This window comes from Schistocerca piceifrons, chromosome 1 (assembly GCF_021461385.2).
Source record: "Schistocerca piceifrons isolate TAMUIC-IGC-003096 chromosome 1, iqSchPice1.1, whole genome shotgun sequence".
NCBI classification, from domain to species: domain Eukaryota; kingdom Metazoa; phylum Arthropoda; class Insecta; order Orthoptera; family Acrididae; genus Schistocerca; species Schistocerca piceifrons.
This window is the reverse complement of record NC_060138.1, coordinates 1,202,146,602-1,202,167,035: the sequence shown is the minus strand read 5'-3', so window position 1 is coordinate 1,202,167,035 and position 20,434 is coordinate 1,202,146,602. Positions and strand designations below refer to the sequence as shown.

At 42.0% G+C, this 20,434-nt stretch overlaps 1 protein-coding gene across 1 annotated transcript in view; it reads right to left on the bottom strand.

Moving 5' to 3' along the window:
• The window catches only part of LOC124779320 (lysosomal alpha-mannosidase-like), a 270,837-nt gene that overhangs the window by 114,289 nt on the left and 136,114 nt on the right, over nucleotides 1-20,434 (bottom strand). The window contains exon 7 of the mRNA XM_047253703.1: nucleotides 11,667-11,800. Within this exon, the coding sequence (XP_047109659.1) occupies nucleotides 11,667-11,800 (134 nt within the window). The remainder of the gene's footprint in view (nucleotides 1-11,666; nucleotides 11,801-20,434) is intronic.

Sequence of the window (20,434 nt, the reverse complement as noted above, 5' to 3'; positions counted from 1 at the left end):
GTATTGCCTGTGGCCTCCCGAGAGCCACTGACCTCACCCGAGCAGCAGCCCAATCTGCTATCGGCATGGCACAGTCAGCTGTTGCACCCTCCCACTCCGCACCACCCCGCCTACCAGCCTATCCTCTGTGCATGTTCCATGTTACGTACGGGGACACTACCCACAACTGCCACGCCTACCCGAACAATATCTGTGGGCACGTTTAGGCACCATTTCCTGCCACATTCCTTCAAAGTGCCACCATCCGACGTTGCACCACTCACTTCAGATATGCGATGCCTCTATGCCACAGACATGTCATCAGGCATTCACTTTCTCATCGACACTGGTGCCAATGTTAGCATTATCCCAGCAAAGCACGCTTGTGACACACTTTCACCTACTACTTTCGCCTTGATAGCTGCCACTCACTCTCCCACTGTGGTCCATGGTTCTATCAAGATGTCATTTCACCTGATCCACTCCTTCCCTTGGACCTCCCACAATGCTGATGTGGATGAACTTGTGATCGGGTCGGATTTTCTACATCATTGCGACCTTTCACCAGACCTGCAAGCTGCCGCACTCCGCCACACATCTGGCTCTGCCGTTCCGTGCTAACGCGAGTTCATCTTGACTTCACTCTCCGCCTCCTTGACTATGCTTTTCACCCTGCTCAATGCATTATTGCACGAGCTGTCGGACGTGTGTTCACAAGTCGACGAACTTGGCATCCAGAATGCCGCCTTATGCACCTGCATATCCTCTACCTCCCCTGAGTCGTCACAGCCATGGTGTACTATCCATAGCCTATCTGCAGAACCAGTCCAGAGACTGGTTTGATGCAGCTCTCCTTGCTACTCTATCCTGTGCAACCTCCCAGTACCTACTGCAACCTACATGTGTATTCATCTCTTGGTCTCCCTCTACGATTTTTACCTTCCACGCTGCCCTCCAGTACTAAATTCGTGATCCCTTGATGCCTCAGAACATATCCTGCCAGCCGATCCCTTCTTCTAGTCAAGTTGTTGCACAAACTTCTCTTCCCCCCAATCCTATTCAATATCTCCTCATTAATTATATGATCTACCCGTTGAATCTTCAGCATTCTTCTGCAGCTCCACATTTCGAAAGCTTCTATTCTCTTCTTGTCCAAACTATTTATTGTCCATGTTTCACTTTGTACATGGCTACACTCCATACAAATACTTTGAGAAACGACTTCCTGACACTTAAATCTATACTCAATGTTAACAAATTTCTCTTCTTCAGAAACACTTTCCTTGCCATTGCCAGTCTACATTTTATATCCCCTCTACTTTGGCCATCATCACTTATTTTGCTCCCCAAACAGCAAAACTCCTTTACTACTTGAAGTGTCTCATTTCCTAATCTAATTCCCTCAGCATCACCCGACTTAATTCGACTACATTCCATTATCCTCATTTTACTTTTGTTGATGTTCATCTTATGTCCTCCTTTCAAGACACTGTCCATTCTGTTCAACTGCTCTTCCAAGTCCTTAGCCTTCTCTGACAGAATTACAGTGTCATTGGCGAACCTCCAAGTTTTTATTTCTTCTCCATGGATTTTAATACCTAATCTGAATTTCTCTTTTGTTTCCTTTACCGCTTGCTCAATATACAGATTGAGTAACATCGGGGATGGGCTACAACACTGTCACATTCCCTTCCCAACCACTGCTTCCCTTTCATGCCCCTCGACTCTTATAACTGCCATCTGATTTCTGTGCAAATTGTAAAAAGCCTTTTGCTCCCTGTATTTTACCCCTGCCACCTTCAGAATCTGAAAGAAAGTGTTCCAGTCAACATTGTGAAAAGCTTTCCCTAAGTTTACAAATGTTGGAAACATAGGTTTGCCTTTCCTTAATCTATTTTCTAAGACAAGTTGTATGGTCAGTATTGCCTCACGTGTTCCAACATTCCTACGAAATCAAATCTGATCTTCCCCGAGTTTGCCTTCTACCAGTTTTTCCATTCATTTGTAAAGAATTCCTGTAAATATTTTGCAGCTGTGAGTTATTAAACTGATAGTTCAGTAATTTTCACATCTGTCAACAGCTGCTTTCTTTGGGATTGGAATTATTATATTCTTCTTGAAGTCTGAGGGTATTTCGCCTGTCTCATACATCTCGCTCACCAGATGGTAGAGTTTTGTCAGGGCTGGCTCTCCTAAGGCTATAAGTAGATCTAATTGAATGTTGTCTACTCCCAGGGCCTTGTTTTGACTTAGGCCTTTCACTGCTCTGTCAAGCTCTTCATACAGTACCATATCTCCCATTTCATCTTCATCTACATCCTCTTCCATTTCCATAATATTGTCCTCAAGTACATTGCCCTTGTATAGACCCTCAATATACTCCTTCCACCTTTTTGCTTTCCCTTCTTTGCTTACAACTGGGTTTCCATCTGAGTTCTTGATATTCATACAAGTGGTTCTCTTTTCTCCAAAGGTCTCTCTAATTTTCCTGTAGGCAGTATCTATCTTACCCCTAGTGATATATGCCTCTACATCCTTACATCTGTCCTCTAGCCATCCCTGCATAGCCATTTTGCACTTCCTGTCGATCTCATTTTTGGGACGTTTGTATTCCTTTTTGCATGCTTCATTTACTGCTTTTTTATATTTTCTCCTTTCATCTATTAAATTCAATATATCTTCTTGAACCCAAGGATTTTTACTATCAATTGTCTTTTTACCTACTTGATCCTCTTGTAATGGTCACCTAGTCGTAGATATTGCTAATTGCTATAATCGCACTATTTCACTCCCATTTACGGAACTTGTTAGCACTTGATGTTAGGTTGGCACCATTAAAATGCATTGTGGTAATCGCTGCTGCTTGCTGGATCACTGCTGTGTCTCGATGCTGATGCTGGCTCTAAATCTGGTTGTCTAGGGTTAAAAACATGAGGTCCCGTGTTTTTTATGTGCTTTTGATGATAAAGAACGAGCGAAACCAACAAATATGTAAACTTCAAATATTTATTACTCTGGTGGCCATCTTAATTCCACTGTCCACCAAAGACCATGACACAACATAAAGTAGTACTTCCTTTACATGTTCTTTGCATTGTTTATCCACGTCAAACAATAACACACTTTACCAAAGTGACATTCCAACTGCGCCCCCGACCCTTCTTGCTGCTTGTATTGATAACATTGTCAAAGAACTACTAAAAAGAGATATAGTTTGTAAGTCACATGTACATCTGTTATCATAATTTGTGCAGAAAAGTTATTAATTTGCATCGAGTGACATAATTTAACATGTTATTAAAATGGCAGACAGATTTGCTGACTTGACAGAATAATTCTTTGTTACAAAAAGGCCATTTTTTAGAAGTTTGTCAATTGACTTCTCTAATTTGCATAAATTAGTAAATAACATGAATTATTAAGAATTACATTGGTTTTCGTCTAAAATAGGATTGATTACGTGAATACTGAGTGAAAACGCTCCTAGTGAACAAATAGGTTTCACTGGGTGATTTTTATTTAAGGAGATCCAAAATACCTAAGTTGGCCACTATTTTTCGTACTTCATATTAATTATTTAAGATAAACTTAGTGTTTTTACATGATGACATTTGCTGTATCAGTGATCAAGTGATATTAACGTTTGTGTGGGTCAGTTATTCAGTATAATTTAATGGGTTGACTGTTTATGGAGACATGTTATGCAATCATTGTTAACATACACAATAACTTTTCTATAATCATAAACACTCGTTAAACTGGTTGAATTTGGAGGGTATCACATACTTCGGTAAAGTAAAGTCTTTAATATGTTCCGTTACACTCTGCTGCCTTCACTACTTCATCTCTCAAAACTACCCATTCTTCTTCTACTGTATTTCTTTCCCCCATTGTTGTCAATCATTCCCTAATGCTCTCTCGGGAAACTCTCAACAACATCTGGTTCTGTCAGTTTATCCAGGTCCCATCTCCTTAAATTCCCACCTTTTTGCAGTTTCTTCAGTTTTAATCTACACTTCATAACCAATAGATTGTGGTCAGAGTCCACATCTGTCCCTGGAAATGCCTTACAATTTAAAACCTGGTTCCTAAATCTCTGTCTTACCATTACATAATATATCTGAAACCTTCCAGTATCTCCAGGCCTCTTCCATGTATGCAACCTTCTTTCATGATTCTTGAACCAAGTGTTAGCTATGATTAAGTCATGCTCTGTGCAAAATTCTACCATGTGGCTTCCTCTTTCATTCCTTACCCCCAGTCCATGTTCCCCTACTACATTTCCTTCTCTTCATTTTCCTACTATCGAATTCCAGTCATCCATGACTATTAAATTTTTGTCTCCGTTCACTATCTGAATAATTTCTTTTATCTCATTATGCATTTCATCAATTTCTTCATAATCTGCAGAGCTAGTTGGCATATAAACTTGTACTACTGTAGTAGGCATGGGCTTCGTATCTATCTTGGCCACAATAATGCGTTCACTATGCTGTTTGTAATAGCTTACCTGGATTCCTATTTTTTTTATTCATTATTAAATGTTCTCCTCCATTACCCCTATTTGATTTTGTATTTATAACCCTGTATTCACCTGACCAGAAGTCTTGTTCCTCCTGCCACCAAACTTCACTAATTCCCACTATATCTAACTTTAACCTATCCATTTCTCTTTTTAAATTTTCGAACCTACCTGCCCGATTAAGGGCTCTGACATACCACGCTCCGATCCATAGAACGCTTTCTCCTGATAACGACGTCCTCCTGAGTAGTCCCCGCCCGGAACTATATTTAATAATTTTGTCAGTGATACCATCAAATCCACGTGTCATTTTACTCTTTAGTTTGCTGATAGCCATTTGTACTTCTTTGGGTGTTACGGGTTATAGATACGTTGTCCTTTCATTTATTGGAGTTCTTACCTCTGTCTTTGGATTATATTTAGTGGTGATCAGGTTTTGGGCTACATTAATGTAATTATCATTAAATATATTAGCTATTAGAAGTGGATCATCAACAATTTCATTTCTGTTTTTTATGGTGATTTTATTAGTTGCATTTTCATGTTTGTCTATATGATTATTAATAACTTTCCACATAGATTTCATTTTGCTGTTACCCTTTTTCATATATGGATCATTATGCTTCTTTTTTGCAGCCAACTATAGCTTCCCTGCGCTTTTTCCTACAACACTTTACATATGGTTTCAAGATAGTATTTTGCTTTGCACACTTATATAGCATTCTAAGACTTTCTGATGACTATTCGATTTCACTTGTTAACCATGAATTTGATTTTTTGTTTCTTTTCAGTCTCTTCCGAGGGAATGAAATATCATACCAGTATTTATAATTTGACAAGAATTTTTTGATTTTTATGTATGCAGAACTATTGCTTTCCATGTCCCAGTTTACATTTTTAACATTAGATTAAAGACCCTAATGCTGTCATCATTACTTAATCTTCTCTCAATATATCACCTGTTGCCACTTTTCTCATGAGATTTCTCTAAAGCCAATTTAACTGCTTGACAACCAGAGAAATCTGTATCCAATACCTCAGATTTAAAGCCCCATTTTGATTTGTCAATGAATATTTGGTCTACAGTACTTTTGCTTTTGCTGTCGTATCTGGTGGTATCTTCTACACACATGTTTTTAGTAGATTAACAAGTTTCTGCCCTTTGTTACAGTTGTCCTTGAAATTAACATTTAAATCCCTAAACACAATTTTGTATTTTGACTATTTAGATAGTTCAGAAAATTTTCCAAATTTTTGGAGAACAATTCAAAATTGCCAGATGTGGACTTGTATACACATGCAATTATAATTTTACTATCTATTACTTCACATAAACAATATTCAAAATCTTTTTCAATACAGTAGACATTTTTAAACCTAATTTCCTTTGATTTAATATCTGTTCTTACATATATACATGTTCCACCCCTTCTGTATGTTTCCTTGCAAAAGCTGCTGACCAACTGAGAGTCTGAATTCCCGACTGCACATTTTTGTATTTCTTGCAGCCAGTGTTCAGTTACACACAAAATAGAAATCTCCTTCAATGAACCATTCAAAAGGACCTCTAGCTCATATAGCTTACTGCTTAAGTCCTGTACATTATGATACAGGAGAGTTAAAGAATTATTCTATGAGAGGTATATTTCTTGCCTGGTTAGTTCTTCGAAGAGTAGGCTCTAGTCTTCTTTTTGTTTCTAACCTGATTTTCACCTCCTCGAGATATGGAAGACAATTGCCTGCAGCAGTGTGAGGTTGGCGGCTTAGAACGCATACGGACATCCATAGCACTGAAGGAAAATTCAAGTACTGCTCATATACATGTCCACAACTCCTAGGGATTGGTGTAGCAGGACATATATACATTCCCACAGCAACAAAAGGAAATATATCATGTAAGCTGGGAAATACATCAAGTAAGATGGATTAAGGAAACAGTGCAGTAACACAGGGCTTTAATCAGAAAGTCAAATTCAACAGTTTGACTTGTAAGAACTGTAAAAAACATGTGATCAAAGCCATCTTAAGAGTAATTTCTGGCTACATGAAAAATGCACAGAAATTACACTGAAATTCATAAATGATGACTGTCCTTGGTCACATCATCGTGACTGTTTACATATAGAAACGGCAGAATTATAAAGTGCAGTAAACTCAAAATACCACCAAATAATTAAACCAATGCAAAATGACATACAAATAATTAAAATCAAAATATTAGCACAAAAGAACACAAAAACTTATCTAGTAACCAAATTAGAATTCTGTATTTGCAAAAAGCAAGAACCAATCTAATGTCCATATGACAATGAAGAAATTGTGGTCAGAGTTTCTGATAAGGATACAACAAATGAAATACTCAGGAAATCAGTATCAAAATACAGAGTTCCAGACTGCAAAGTTGATGTGCATCCTGTGATTAGAAATAACCAACTCAATAATTATATTAATAACATTTTATGATAGGCAGACACTTCAGTTTACCAGCTGTAGAAAGTGACCATGAATGGATCAAAACTGGTGCCAGAGACAGGAATTTGTGTGACATTATTCTGAACGTCTTGTCTGAAAATTACTTTGGGCAGACAGCTGGAGAAACAACCTGTGAGGGTAGCTTCTTACGCCACCTAGCAACAGACGGAACTGAAGTTTCTCAGTCAGTTAAAGAAGAGGTAGGCATCAGTGATCACAGGTGGTGACAGCATCAATGACTATGGGCATTGAAAAGAATGTCAACAAAAGTAGGAAAATCTTTTTACTTAGCAAATAATACACAGGAAGTTCTAGTTGAGAATAATGAATTATTTAGGAATACAGGAGATGACTTAAAGAAAGGCAGAGGCACTGCGTAGTCAACAGGCACAAAAACTTAAGTTACAGAGCTTTGCTTTGCTAGCTTTTGGAAAGTAATTCCTTTCTCAAGCTTGTATGAGGAACACACACCCACACCCACACAGACACACACACACACACACACACACACACACACACACACACACACACACACACATATGCATGGACACGCCTGCCCCCCACATTGTGCTCAGTCGACTGCCAGCTCTTTCCTGGTGCACAGCAGGTATACTGAGGTGAAAGGTAGGTAGGTAGATAAGTAAGTCAGGAATGGAGAGGGTGGGAGGCAGGGAGGTGGTTTGGGGGCTGTTATCTCATGCCCTAATCCATGAAATCACATGCCCAGCCGTTTGCCACCTCTCCCCTCTACCTGCACCCCTAGCCAGCTAGCCAGCTACGGCTGCAGGTAGAGGGGAGAGGTGGCAGATGGCTGGGCATGTCATTTCATGGACTATGGCATGAGATGGCAGCACACAACAAGCTGACATGTATTAGGTGGGCGTACTGGGATGGCAGATGGTGTGTATGTGCATAAAAACATACTTATATGCACACATACACACGTGCACAAACACTGTTGGGTGTGGGATGGGGGACAGCAAATTACCTTAGGTTTACGTCACGGAGGTTATGGGGGTGAAGGATGAGCTGTAAGGATAGCTCCCATGTGCGCAACTCAGAAAAGCTGTAGGTGGTAGGGAGAATCCAGATGGGACGGATTGTGAAACAGCCATTGAAATACTTATTGTATATGTGGGTCACTTTTTTATTCATGACACTGTCACAGTTTCTGAAACCATTGAAATCTTGGATGTTGTGCTCTGGTGCATGTTGTCCCAGTGGGTGGTCCATCTCATTTTTAGCTACTATTTCGCGGTGGCCACTCATTCTGTTCGACAGCTGGTTGGTTTTGAAATACCATTGTAAAATGCTTTGCAGTAGTTGCAGCAGAATTGGTGTATAACATGGCTGCTTTCACTGGTGGCTTGGCCTCTGCCAAAATAGGATAAGCCTGTGATGGGACTGGAGTAGGAGGTGCTGGGTAGGTGGTTAGGGCAGGTCTTGCATCATGGTCTTCCACAAGGGTATGATCCATGTGGCAGGAGCTTGGGGTGGAAGTGGCATAGGGCTGGACTACAATGTGTGGAGTTAGGCTGGGTAGTGGAACACCACTTTGGGAGGGGATGGAAGTATCTTAGGTAGGATGTCCCTCATTTCAGGACATGATGATAAGACAGTCATTGCCTTGATGAAGGACATGGTTCAGTTGTTTCAGTCCCGGTTGGTAATGATTGACAAGGGGGGCACTTCTTTGTGATTAGTTCTTGGGTTGGATGTGAGGATCAGGTATGTCTGGGGATATGGCATGGAAGATGTGTTTGTGTATTAAGTCTGTGTGGTACTGACTGTCTGCGAAGGTCTTTGTGAGGCCTTCAGCATATTGGGCAAGGGAGTTCTCATCACTGCACATGCATCTGTCACCAGTGGCCAGGCTGTGTGGGGGGACTTTTTGGTGTGGAAGGAGTGACAGTTCTCAAAGTGCAGATACTGCTGGTGATCGGTGGGTTCGATGAGGACTGAGGTGTGGATGGAGCCATCTCAGAGGAGGAGATCTAGGAAGGTGGCACGGGGGGTGGAGGAGTACCAGATGAAGTGGATGGCAGAGAAGGTGTTGAGAGGAATGAGGACAAGGTGTCCTGGCCTTGGGTCCAGATTATAAAGATGTTATCAGTTAAACTGAACCAGACGAGGGGTTTGGGTTAACGGGAAGCTAGGAATGTTTCCTCTAGGTGTCCCACAAAGTGGTTGGCATAGGAGGGTGCCATGTAGGTGACCATGACTGTGCCACAAATTTGTTTGTAGAACTTCCCTTCAAAGGTGAAGTAGCTATGGATTTGGATGTAGTTGGTTAGGTATTTGAGGAATGAAGTAGTGGGTTTGGATTCTGCAGGGAACTGAAGAGGTAGTTCAATCAAGGCAAGGCCATGGGCATGAGGGATGTTGGTGAATAAGGAGGTTGCATCTGCACTGATGAGTAGGGACCTGGGAGGTAAGGATGGGGGGATGGTGGAGAGCCAGTACAGGAAGTTGTTGGTATCTTTAATGATAATGAAGGAGGCTAGGTTTTGGACAACTGGTTGTAAATGTTGGTCAACAAGGGCCAAGATTCTTTCAGTGGAGGCACTGTAACAAGCCATAATGTGATGCCCAGGATTTTTAAGTTTGTGGATTTTGTGGAGCATGTAGAAGATGGGTGTGCATGCTGTTGCTGGGGTGAGTAGGGAGATGGATTTGGGGGAGATGTTCTGGGAAGGGCTTAAGTATTTCAGCAGGGATTGGAGGTTATGTTGGACTTATGGGATGGGTCACTCGGGTAGAGTGTTTAGGTAGAGGTGTCGGACAACTGACGGGGGCCCTCTGCCAGATAGTTACTCCAGTTCATCACAACAGTGGTGGAACCTTTGTCTGCTGGGAGGATGATCAGATCACGATTCGTTTTTAGGTTGTGTAGAGCAGTCTTTTCTTCTGCTGAAAGGCTGTTGTTCTTATGGAGGTATCTGTGAGAGAATGGTGAGGCCAGGTTGTAAGTTGAGAGTTCCTGGAAGATTACCAGGGGATGGTTAGGCGGGAGGGTGAGAGAGTCATGGTTGGATGGTGGTACAAATTGGGTCTGCAAGGTTCAGTGATAGGATTGGACTGACTTTGGTTGGAGAAGCTGATGACAAAGAAGTGTTTCGACTGTAGGGAGCAGGAGAAGGAGAGTAAGTCTTTCACAAGTCTAACAAGGTTGAAGCTGGGAGTAGGGCTGAATGTGAGGCTTTGGATAGGACTGAAACTTCTGTGGTGCTGAGGATTTTGGTGAAGAGGTAAACAACAGTGTTCTGGGATTGTTAAGGTTCTGGTTTTTGTGGGGTGCTGGAGGGGGTTTTAAAGGCTGTGGTAGGTTGAAAAGGTCAGCTAGGCAAGGCCTGGGTGTTATGAGGGGTTGAGGAGAGGGAACACTGGGAGTAGGATTGGGGTTGGATAGTGGTGGCCCCCCAAGGCAGGAGTAGGGTTGCAGCAGGCTAGATAACTTGTGGAGATGGTGTTTGGAATGCTTTTCTAAGTGTTGGAGTGTCAGGATTTCAGTTTGGGTGGTGAGGTGTAGACAGTGGGCATTGCATAGTAGCAGTATTTTGCTGAGCAAGTGGAGGTGGTTCAGGTTTGTGAGGAAAAGCCACTGGCTGAATCTGAAAAGTCTCAGAGAGTGTAGTTTCAGCTCTCTTGAGACTGCAGATGTGTGTGCAAGTTGCTTTTGTGTGTGTGTGTGTGTGTCTACTGCTGACAAAGGCCTTAATGGCTGAAAGCTAAGAGTGTGTGAATCTTTTTATTGTGCCCAACCATCACGACTCAGCATCTCCGCTATATGGTGAGTAGCAACTTTCCTTCTCTGGTATTGAACAGATAGCTCAGTCAGAAGAGAACTATCTGTATAAAGGCAGGGACCCAGTTTCAAATAACAAAGGAAGGGAACCTGTTGTAAGTTCCAGTCTACAAGAGTCATGTTTCTAAATACAAAAAGTAACTGTTTCTATTGAGATGTAGCAGTACTGTTGTTTAAAAACTGTCATTTGATATTACTAAAACAATGGGAGCTCATAAATTGGAGTCAGTGGGAGTTTAAGGAAACAGTGTTGTCAAAGAAATGGAAATATCATGTAAAGGCTTTCATTGGATGTATCTGTTTTCAATTGTCGTAACATTTTATTCAAACAACCACTCCTTGAATTGCTTCACTGAGGGTTTTGGAAATCATTCACCTTCAGAAAAGACTGTTTACAGTTGATTTGTAGAATTTTGTAAATGTTGTGCTTTGATCAGTGATGAATCTGTGAATATAAAGTAAAATCAATTGTTCCTCAAAATATAAATGCTGCATTCAGCGTGACTGAAAAGAGTTGGCATGGGACAGGGAAGTTTTGCAATTCTGCTGTGAAAAAGATCTGTACCTAATGGATTCTGAGCAATCTGACTGAAACACAATAACAGGCTTGCAGCAGATGGTGTAAGGAAATGATCACTTTGACACCCCTTGCCCCACCAACTCAGACACACAGGACATGTCATGACTACTGATTTAGAGGACCAAAGAGCAAGTAATTCCTATGGTGTACAAGAATTTGTAAAGGAAAGAAGAAGGAGGAGGAGTTAATAAATTACCATTCTGTGCCTTTCTTGTGCTACTGTAACTTCAGTTTCATGGTGGATGATATTGTTTCAGGCTCTTTTTTTTACTACAATGTCTACATTTACCTTAAAACATTAATCTTACTTTTTCAATTTATCCAAGTTGACAAACCATGTGGCAGCATCTTGGTAATTAAAATCTTCTCCCATTGAGACCAGTACGTGTTCAGTTTGGAGATGAGATGCATAATTTTCAATGTAGGCTGTAAAATCTGCAATCTGTGGATAATGAAATACTATTAATTTTATTTGCATAGTGTAAACTTAATAGTACAGTACTACAAAAGACCAAAAGAAATTCCAACACATTGTGAAAAATTTTATGGTTGTTCTGATATTTAAAATACTTTTGGGCTAACACAAAGCTGTAGAGTATCACTAGTCCTCCCATTCTTTCAGAATCCACAATGCTCTTTCATACATCTAACAACTTGAATGGGAAACATATAAGTTCATAGAAGTTATTGTCAAGCTGTTAAAAAAAATAGTAGTCCTGTGAATCCATATTTTGTCACCAAATATGTGATGTAAATGCTGACCCTTTCTGTCACTGAAGTATGTTGTAGAATAATGAAAGAATTATACCTTCACATCGAGTATCTTTCTATTACAACTAGGAATCCTCCTTCATTTCTTAAATCATCTTTAAGAGATAAATTATTTTATGGATCCCTTCATTTGTGAGAAGAGCAATATGCTAACTAGAGAGATGTATGATGCAGTCTCTCTCTGACGAAGCAGTTCGGTATGTGACTTTGTAGTGAGCACTCGTATGTATTGCTTCATGTTAAATAATGTGTGTTTTGTACTCCATACCTATTCTCTATAACCCGTCACTGTTACACACTGGAGTTCCACAATTGGTAACCCTTACTATTGTATGCTAATCATTCCTGTGAGTGTGCCCTTCCTGTACTCATTGTGCCATGAGCCATGTGAACCATGACAATGTTCCACGTTCTTTGGTAAGAAAAATGCAGACAGTGTACCTTGCACTTCATGAGTGATAAAAAGTAACAGTGACACTCCGCATACTGATGTTTTGCTGAAAAATGTGACTGCACAACAATGGTGTACAGCAGATGATAACTTTACTAACTTTGACGCAGCACCCACCCTTGATATGAATTCTGCAGCCTCACATGAACATTTGCTTCAGTTCAATCTGATTAATCTTTTGACCATATCATATGTTCATTTACACAGACTGGACTCGTGCTTGCCCATCAACCATCATAATCCATCTGGGCCATGTGATGCTTTGTTTGGTCTATGTTTCATGCAGTCAGCTTCATTACCAGGTGCCACATTAGCTGCGCATCAAGGTTCGCCACACACACATCCTGACTGCACAGAATTGTTATTGCCAGACCATTCAGGAGAGCAAGATGCAACCTCACACCTCAAGTTTGCGTCATTCTGAACTGATAAGCCTCTGCTTTGGTCTGCCATCATTGAAAGCATTTTTGCTATGAACACTATCATCACTGACCATAAGAAAATGCTACCATCACTGACAGTATGAAATATGTCGCCTTAATCAGCCACATGGGCAGCTAAGCAGACATCATCAAAAACATCATTCTCACATGCTCTACCAGTGATAAGTCCCAGACAGTGAAATTGACACTCCTATGGCACTTGTCACACACCTCCAAGGAGCAGCTGCACCATGTGATTTATAAGGAACAACTGTGGCGACATCTCTACATAAAGACTGACCAATAGCCCATGTCTGACGAGGCCTTACAAATGCTTTGGAGTGTTAAACTCCCTATACAAGTTCAAATGGCAAATGTAATAAGTGACAGTCAACCAATGGATGCCCGTGTTTGCCTGGCTCATCAAATTTCTATACTTATTCAACACTGACGACAAATCAACAATGCCAACAACAATGATGCTGGGTGCAACGCAAAACTGCCATGGAGCTGCCCGCCTGCTGCTTTCGACCACTGCCGAGAACTTCTGATCTTTCTCACTCTACCTGATGCTGACATCACTGTAGGCAGCACTGTCAACAACAGCCCAAGTGCTGACATGACACACTGTCACTGCTGTCAACCCCCATTGTGCTAGAAGCCGCGTCTGCCCAGTCACACTTCTTTGGTAACACACGTACTTCGGAAATGCTGCGCACAACTGCTGACAGCCCCGTCAACACCCAGACTTGGCACACAGCCTGAAAGAGGCCCTCTAGGCCACGTCTGATGTGTAAGTCACCTCAGTCATCATGAGAATATCTAATGTTCCTCAATACATGCTTCCCTAAATAACGAATATACATCCTTGACTGGAACAGTGGCCCTCACTTTCTCATTCATACCAGTTCTCAGGATAACACTTCACTGTCTTCACCTTCCCTACCTATGTCAGTATCACCACAAATCCACCTGAAGGCTGCCAATGACACTGTCATTACCGTTCACAGTTCTCAATCCCACACACTCGACTTGGTATTCTCCATGTCATTCACTTGGACATTCATCACTGAAGATGTGAGCGAAATGGTTCTCGGTGCAAATTTCCCTTGGGTCTTCCACAGTGTTCCCTCAATGCACATGGGAGAGTTAACACACTCATCCTCTAGATGTTGTGTCAAGAGAATATGCAATTTTGACACCTTGACTGTGTGTCATGAGGGCACTGACCCATGACCAGATCACGCAATCAATCATCTTCAACTGTGCAGTTCCTGTGACACTGCACTGGTTACATTGAATCCAACAGCCCCACATGGACACTCATGTGGCCCATACTCACCTCCAAAATGACAACAATATGCTTTGCCATGGAATGCATGTGGCCAAAGACAAACTCACTGAGAAACACTGCCTCCTCCACAGCCTGTGTTCCTCACCTCCAGTCACAATCCACAGATCTGCCCTAGCCACAAGCCAGCACAAGTCACTCTACACAGTTGCTGCACCCATGGAGGCACTACAGGTTAATGACAAGCCAGCCAGTTGCACAATGCCCTCTATCTCTCACTGCCACTCCTTTCATGACATGTTTGTTCTTTCTGCACTGAAGCAGTGCAATCCCTGGGTCCCTGGTGAGTGATGCCCATGTAGACTACCCCCAGATGATCGCCATGTGGCAAAGACTGCAATGATCAAACTTTTTCAGATGGACATTGTACATCCTTCAGACAGTTTCTAGGTATCACTGATCCTCCTCATCCCCAAAAAAGACAGTTGAGTCAGGTTCAGACTGTTTATTTATTTATTTACACTCCTAGTACTGTAGGACCAAGTTGAGGAGAAAATCTCCAAGGTCACGAAATGTGTCAGAACATGAAATTACAACATAAAGTAATAAAAGATAAAATAATATGTTTATGAACCCAAAAAGAGTCAAGTCATAAGTGTTGTGGAGATTGGGTAGCTGATGGAACACCACTTTAAGAGGGGTGGGAACTATCTCGCGTAAGATCTCCCTCATTTCAGGGCACAAAGGATGTGTTTCATATTTGAGTTATTACAGTCTGGGGTGGTACTAGGTGATGAAGGGGACACTTCTTTGTGGCTGGTTCTTGGGGGCGGTGGGAGGTTTGAGGGTGTGAGGGGAAATGGCACATGAGATCTGTTTGTGGACTAGGTCTGGGGTTTAGTGCCTGTCTATGAAGACCTTGGTGAGACCCACAGCATACTGAGCAAGGGAGTTTTTGTCACTGCAGATACACTGTCCTGGGTAGCCTCGCTATATGACATCCTAGTCCACCCCAGTGCAACTCCCCAATCCCGGCCTCTTGCCACAAGGATCATATCCCTGTGGAAGACCTGGCTGCAAAACCTGCCAATCCACACAGCTAGCACATCTTATTCCAGTCCTGTCACAGGTTTGTACACCCCATCAGGGGCCAAGCCACTTGTGAAAGCAGCAATGTCATTTATCGGCTCTGGTGCAATAATTGCACAGCTTTTTATATTGGTGTGACTACCGACCAGCTGTCCACCACAATGAATGGCCACCTTCAAACTGTATCCAAGAGCAAAGTAGACCACCCTGTGGCACAGCATGTACTTCAACATAACACACTTACTTTCAATGGTTGCTTCGCTACCCCAGCAATCTGGATCATTCCCTCCCCCACCAGCTTTTCCATACTGTGCAGTGGGAGTTATCCTTACAACAAATTATCTGCTCCTGTAATTATCCCATCCTCAACCTACAGTAACATAATGTCCCCCCCCCCCCCCCCCCACCCACACCTGACAGTTTCCACATGCTCTGTACTATCATCTCCTCCCCATTCTCATCTCCCAGTCTGTTTGTTTGCAGCCCTCTGCTAATACACCCACCCATCTTTATCCGCTCCTCTCCTTTTTTGCTCCTTTTTTTCCCCCACCTCCCTGCCCCACAACCACCTGACACTGTGCCTGTTGGCAGTCCAGTCCCTGCCCATTTCACCATCTCTCTCTCCACACATACACAACTATCCTTTCCCCTTCTCCACCCCCTCCAGATTGCTGCTTGCATCCCACATGATAACTGCATTCCCACCAGAGACACTGGAGTTGGCAGTCATGTGTGAGTGAAGTGTGCTTCCTTGCCTGTGTGTGTGTGTGTGTGTGTGTGTGTGTGTGTGTGTGTGTGTGTGTGTGTGTGTGTCTTTAACTGACAAAAGCTGTGGCCAAAAGCTTTATATGAGTGTCTTTTAATTGTGCCTGTCTGCAACTTGACATGTATTCTTTAAGGTAAGCAGCAATCTATCTTTTTCTACATTGCTGATATTCCAACTTGGAGTTTCTATGGTTTGATTATTTTAAGAAGCTTGAGGTATCCAAGACAGCATTACTTCAAAGACCATGCAAATCACTTGAGCAGCAAATTCAACAGGCTCTTTTCTCAGAACAGTCAATGGACAGGTATCCTCACAGTTCTGGTGCTGCCTAAAATCTTTAGTGGACCACTTATTGATGCTTAACAACTCACTGTTGGCCATATGGACAAGTACCTCTAATATGTAATAAAGGACTCTCATAAGAGGTCAAGTTATGGTTAGCACATCGTGTTTTCACGTTGCAATACGGACACTCTCACAACCGAGCAGCCGCCAGCAATACACATACTCAAGCTGTTATTTTGTATGTCAATGTGGCAGGTGGTTAATGAGCAGAACCAAATGCACCCAATTCCTTACAAAATGCTGCTCCTACCCTTCAACAAACAGTGACCAAAAGGAACTGAGCATTCTGAAGATGCCTGTGGTGTGCGTACTGTAAGACCTTCGGTACACACACCATCAGATTATTTGACTTGTCACTCTAACGAAGTAGGCGAGTGTCAGCAATATGTCTCGTGGTTTTATCGTGGCGTGTTTATCTTCTGCCATTAGGTCAGACAATAGAAATGCCACTTGCACGCTTAGAGTAGCAGATTGACGGTGACCAACTTTAAACAGAACTTGATTAATTTTCACACGCATTTATTAAAATAATAACAAGCATAAAAATAACTTTTAAATTGGTTCTGGATGCTATTTACAATTGACAATCTGAAGTTCCTTTGGTCTTGGTACGTTAATCTTATTCTTACATATCTCTGATACTTGACAAAGTGTCTATTCATTTACCTTCATGGCTATGTACAGGAGTATGATAATCTGATTAGGCGCAGACTGAAACTTGACTATAGACTGGTACAGACTAATGCAGACTCGTACAGACTAATGCAGACTGACTAATCGGAGGTCTGTACACTCGTTATAATACCTCGCGTGTTCAGGTATCACTGCGCGAGTGTGATCCGCAAGGAGAAAAGGTTCTACGTTAGCAGCAATCTCATTGGCTGCGTTACATATTAATACGCGGATCGGCAGAAGCAGAATTTGGTCCGTCTCTAAGACAGCGCCATCTCGTAGTGCGGAGACGGACGAGCGCTGCGCCTGCACTGTTGTGCTTAGCAAGGAGTGCTCTTGTGGGAACTAGAACACAACAATGCCCGACGCTGCTATCGTGGGTCAATGCCTCCTAGCAACTGAGATACACTATGCTCAGCTGACAACAACAAACCACTTGCCATCACTCACCTCTCAGGGTATGAACAGCAGCCAACAGATCATGCGATGTTGCTGGTTCCATGTATGTCCATGCTTGTTTGGGCGCCACTACATGCACGTGTTTTCCTATTTGTGAGTGCCCAAACACCACTCATGATCATCACTTGGCATCAGACATTATGACATTATCAAAGCATGCCAAAAATCCAGTTAGATGAATCAAACCAGTTTGTTTCCACCAACTAACATCTGCAACTGCTGCCTATATGTATGTAATTGTAATAGTGATCAGCATTTTTTGGTCAACTCAGGTTCTGAAATCAGCACAACCTTGATTAACACTACTCTTCCTTATGCTGTGGATAACTATCCTGAACTCAAAGTGGTGAATGGGTAATTTATAACCATGTGTGGATCTGCCTTATGCAACACTTTTTTCAGCAATGGCTAAACTTTCACATGACAATTCATGCGAGCAGATAAGAATGAACCCCTGTTAGGGCTCGATTGTCTCTGTCACTTCCATTTGTGCCCAGATTTTTGAGATGGAGTGCTCTTCTGCAGAACACTGGGTGTTAGCATTCAGGGTATGATCAGGAAACCTGCAACACAAGCTGCTCCACAACACACAGACACAATGGAAACCTCAACGCACAAGCTTCAGCAGTTACGCTCATCACTCAAGAATCAGCTCACAGAAATCAATAAACTGTACAGTGACATCAGAAAGAAACATCTCTTGTTGCAAGAAGAAAATTTCTCATTACAGGAGACACCGTGTTCAGTGACACAACCAGCTGATGAAGGCTAACTGTCATCAGCTTTCTTCATTACAACCTTCATCCATTGTTGAGCATGTACCATCACAGGATTTCAACCTCATGGGCATCTGGTGTAATGTGGAGGACCAACAAATCAGAGTATGGAACTTCATCAGCAATTCTAGGGAGGACAATGACTACAGATATATCAACAATCTGGCGATGCAGGCCTTACTAGCTATGAACACAGTGGGCAATAAAGGTGATGAGAGCACATGTTTCTCCTGTACAAAAGCTGTGCAAACCGTTCAGCACTGGATCAACCAGCTGGAATGACAGATGACTTCAACTACCCACAATATTATCTGCCACTATATTATATGCCTTTTAAACAGTGCATGGGCTCCACCACTTATTCGGACAAAAGAAAAAAGATGGTACATTTTGAATGTGTGGAGACCGTAGGGTCCACAATCATCTGACCATTCCCAGTCATAACCCAGTACCAAATATCCAACACTTTTCACATTCATTATCAGGCACTTTGGTCTTCACATTATAGATCACCAGAAAGCTTACTACCAAATACATGTGGCAACTGAAGACATTCCTAAAACTGCTATCATTACCACCTTTGGGTTATTTGGGTTCTTATACACGGTGTTCATGTAGAAAAATGCAACACAAACATAGCAGAGATTCATCAATTCTGATCTATGCAAGTTCTCCTTTTATTTTTCATGCCTGAATGATGCACTCATTTTCTTTTCTTTTTTATCGAAAAAACATGAAGAATACCTCCAGCAGGTTTTTCACACCCTGGATTGATTAGAAGTTGTATTGAAACCGAGAAATGTCAGTTACAACAACGGACTGTAACATTTTTGGGTCAGACTGTTAAGTATGATTAACTTGTACTGGCATCATAATCTGTAGGCAGCTGAAATCCAGATGCCTCTAGCCAATGCCTAAGGAGTAACAACAATAAGGAGAAACAACCAGTACTATGACTGGAGGAAATGTTATGGGCTTTTGAAGTGATCAAATGATCCTTACGGGAGGCTATGACCTTAGCTGATCCCTCACCTATGGCCCATCTGTGTATCAATGCTGATGCTAGCGATATTGCCACAGTCACAGTTTTACAACAAATAGTGGATGGTATCTAATCTAACAGTCCCTATCATTTTTTTTCCTATAAATTAAAAGGATCCCAACCATTGTGGTCAGCATATGATAATGAATCACTACCTCTATATGAAGCAATGAAACACTTTAAAGAAGACATCAACTTTCACTGACAGCCACCCACTGGTTCATGGTATCTGTAATCCAAGTCGGGATGTGTCCCCACACTGCTTCAGACATCTGGATTTTATTGCTCAATTTTAAACCAACATGCAGCACATGAACAGATGGGATAACATGGTGGTAGATTACATGTCCTGCATTCGTGCCTTTTACTAATACATTTTGATGAGTTGACTGTGGCACAAGAGGAAGTTACAACACATTTCAATACCCTACTTTCACGTTTCCTTATGGTGTGACATATTACAAGGCAGGCTATGTCCGTTAGTCCCGATCCATTCAGGAAAAAATCTTTGACAGCTTGCACAAACCGTTGCACCCAGCGATTCATGCCACCACAAGGCTCACTACAGGGTGTTTGGCCTGGTCAGGGCTTAAGGCAGACTGTACGAAGTGTCACACATCTGGGGTCAGGGCTTAAGGCAGACTGTACGAAGTGTCACACATCTGCCTTCCTTGCCAGTGCAGCAAACTGGAACGCCATACGTTTCCATAAGAAGGAAGTACCTAAAGGCCATTTCCAACATGTGCATTTTAGTCAGACCATTACCAGAATCCAACAGCTTCAATTACATTCTGTCAGCCATTGACCATATGACACAACGGGTTGAGGTTGTCCCCTTACAGGATATGATGGCAGAGTCTATGGGATCTATGGGATGAGCATTCATAAACACACTGATATCTCATTATGGGTGCCCGTTACCCACAACAACTTACCAGGGATGTCAACATGAATCGCTTCTTTTTGCAGAATTGTAAATGTTCTATGGACTG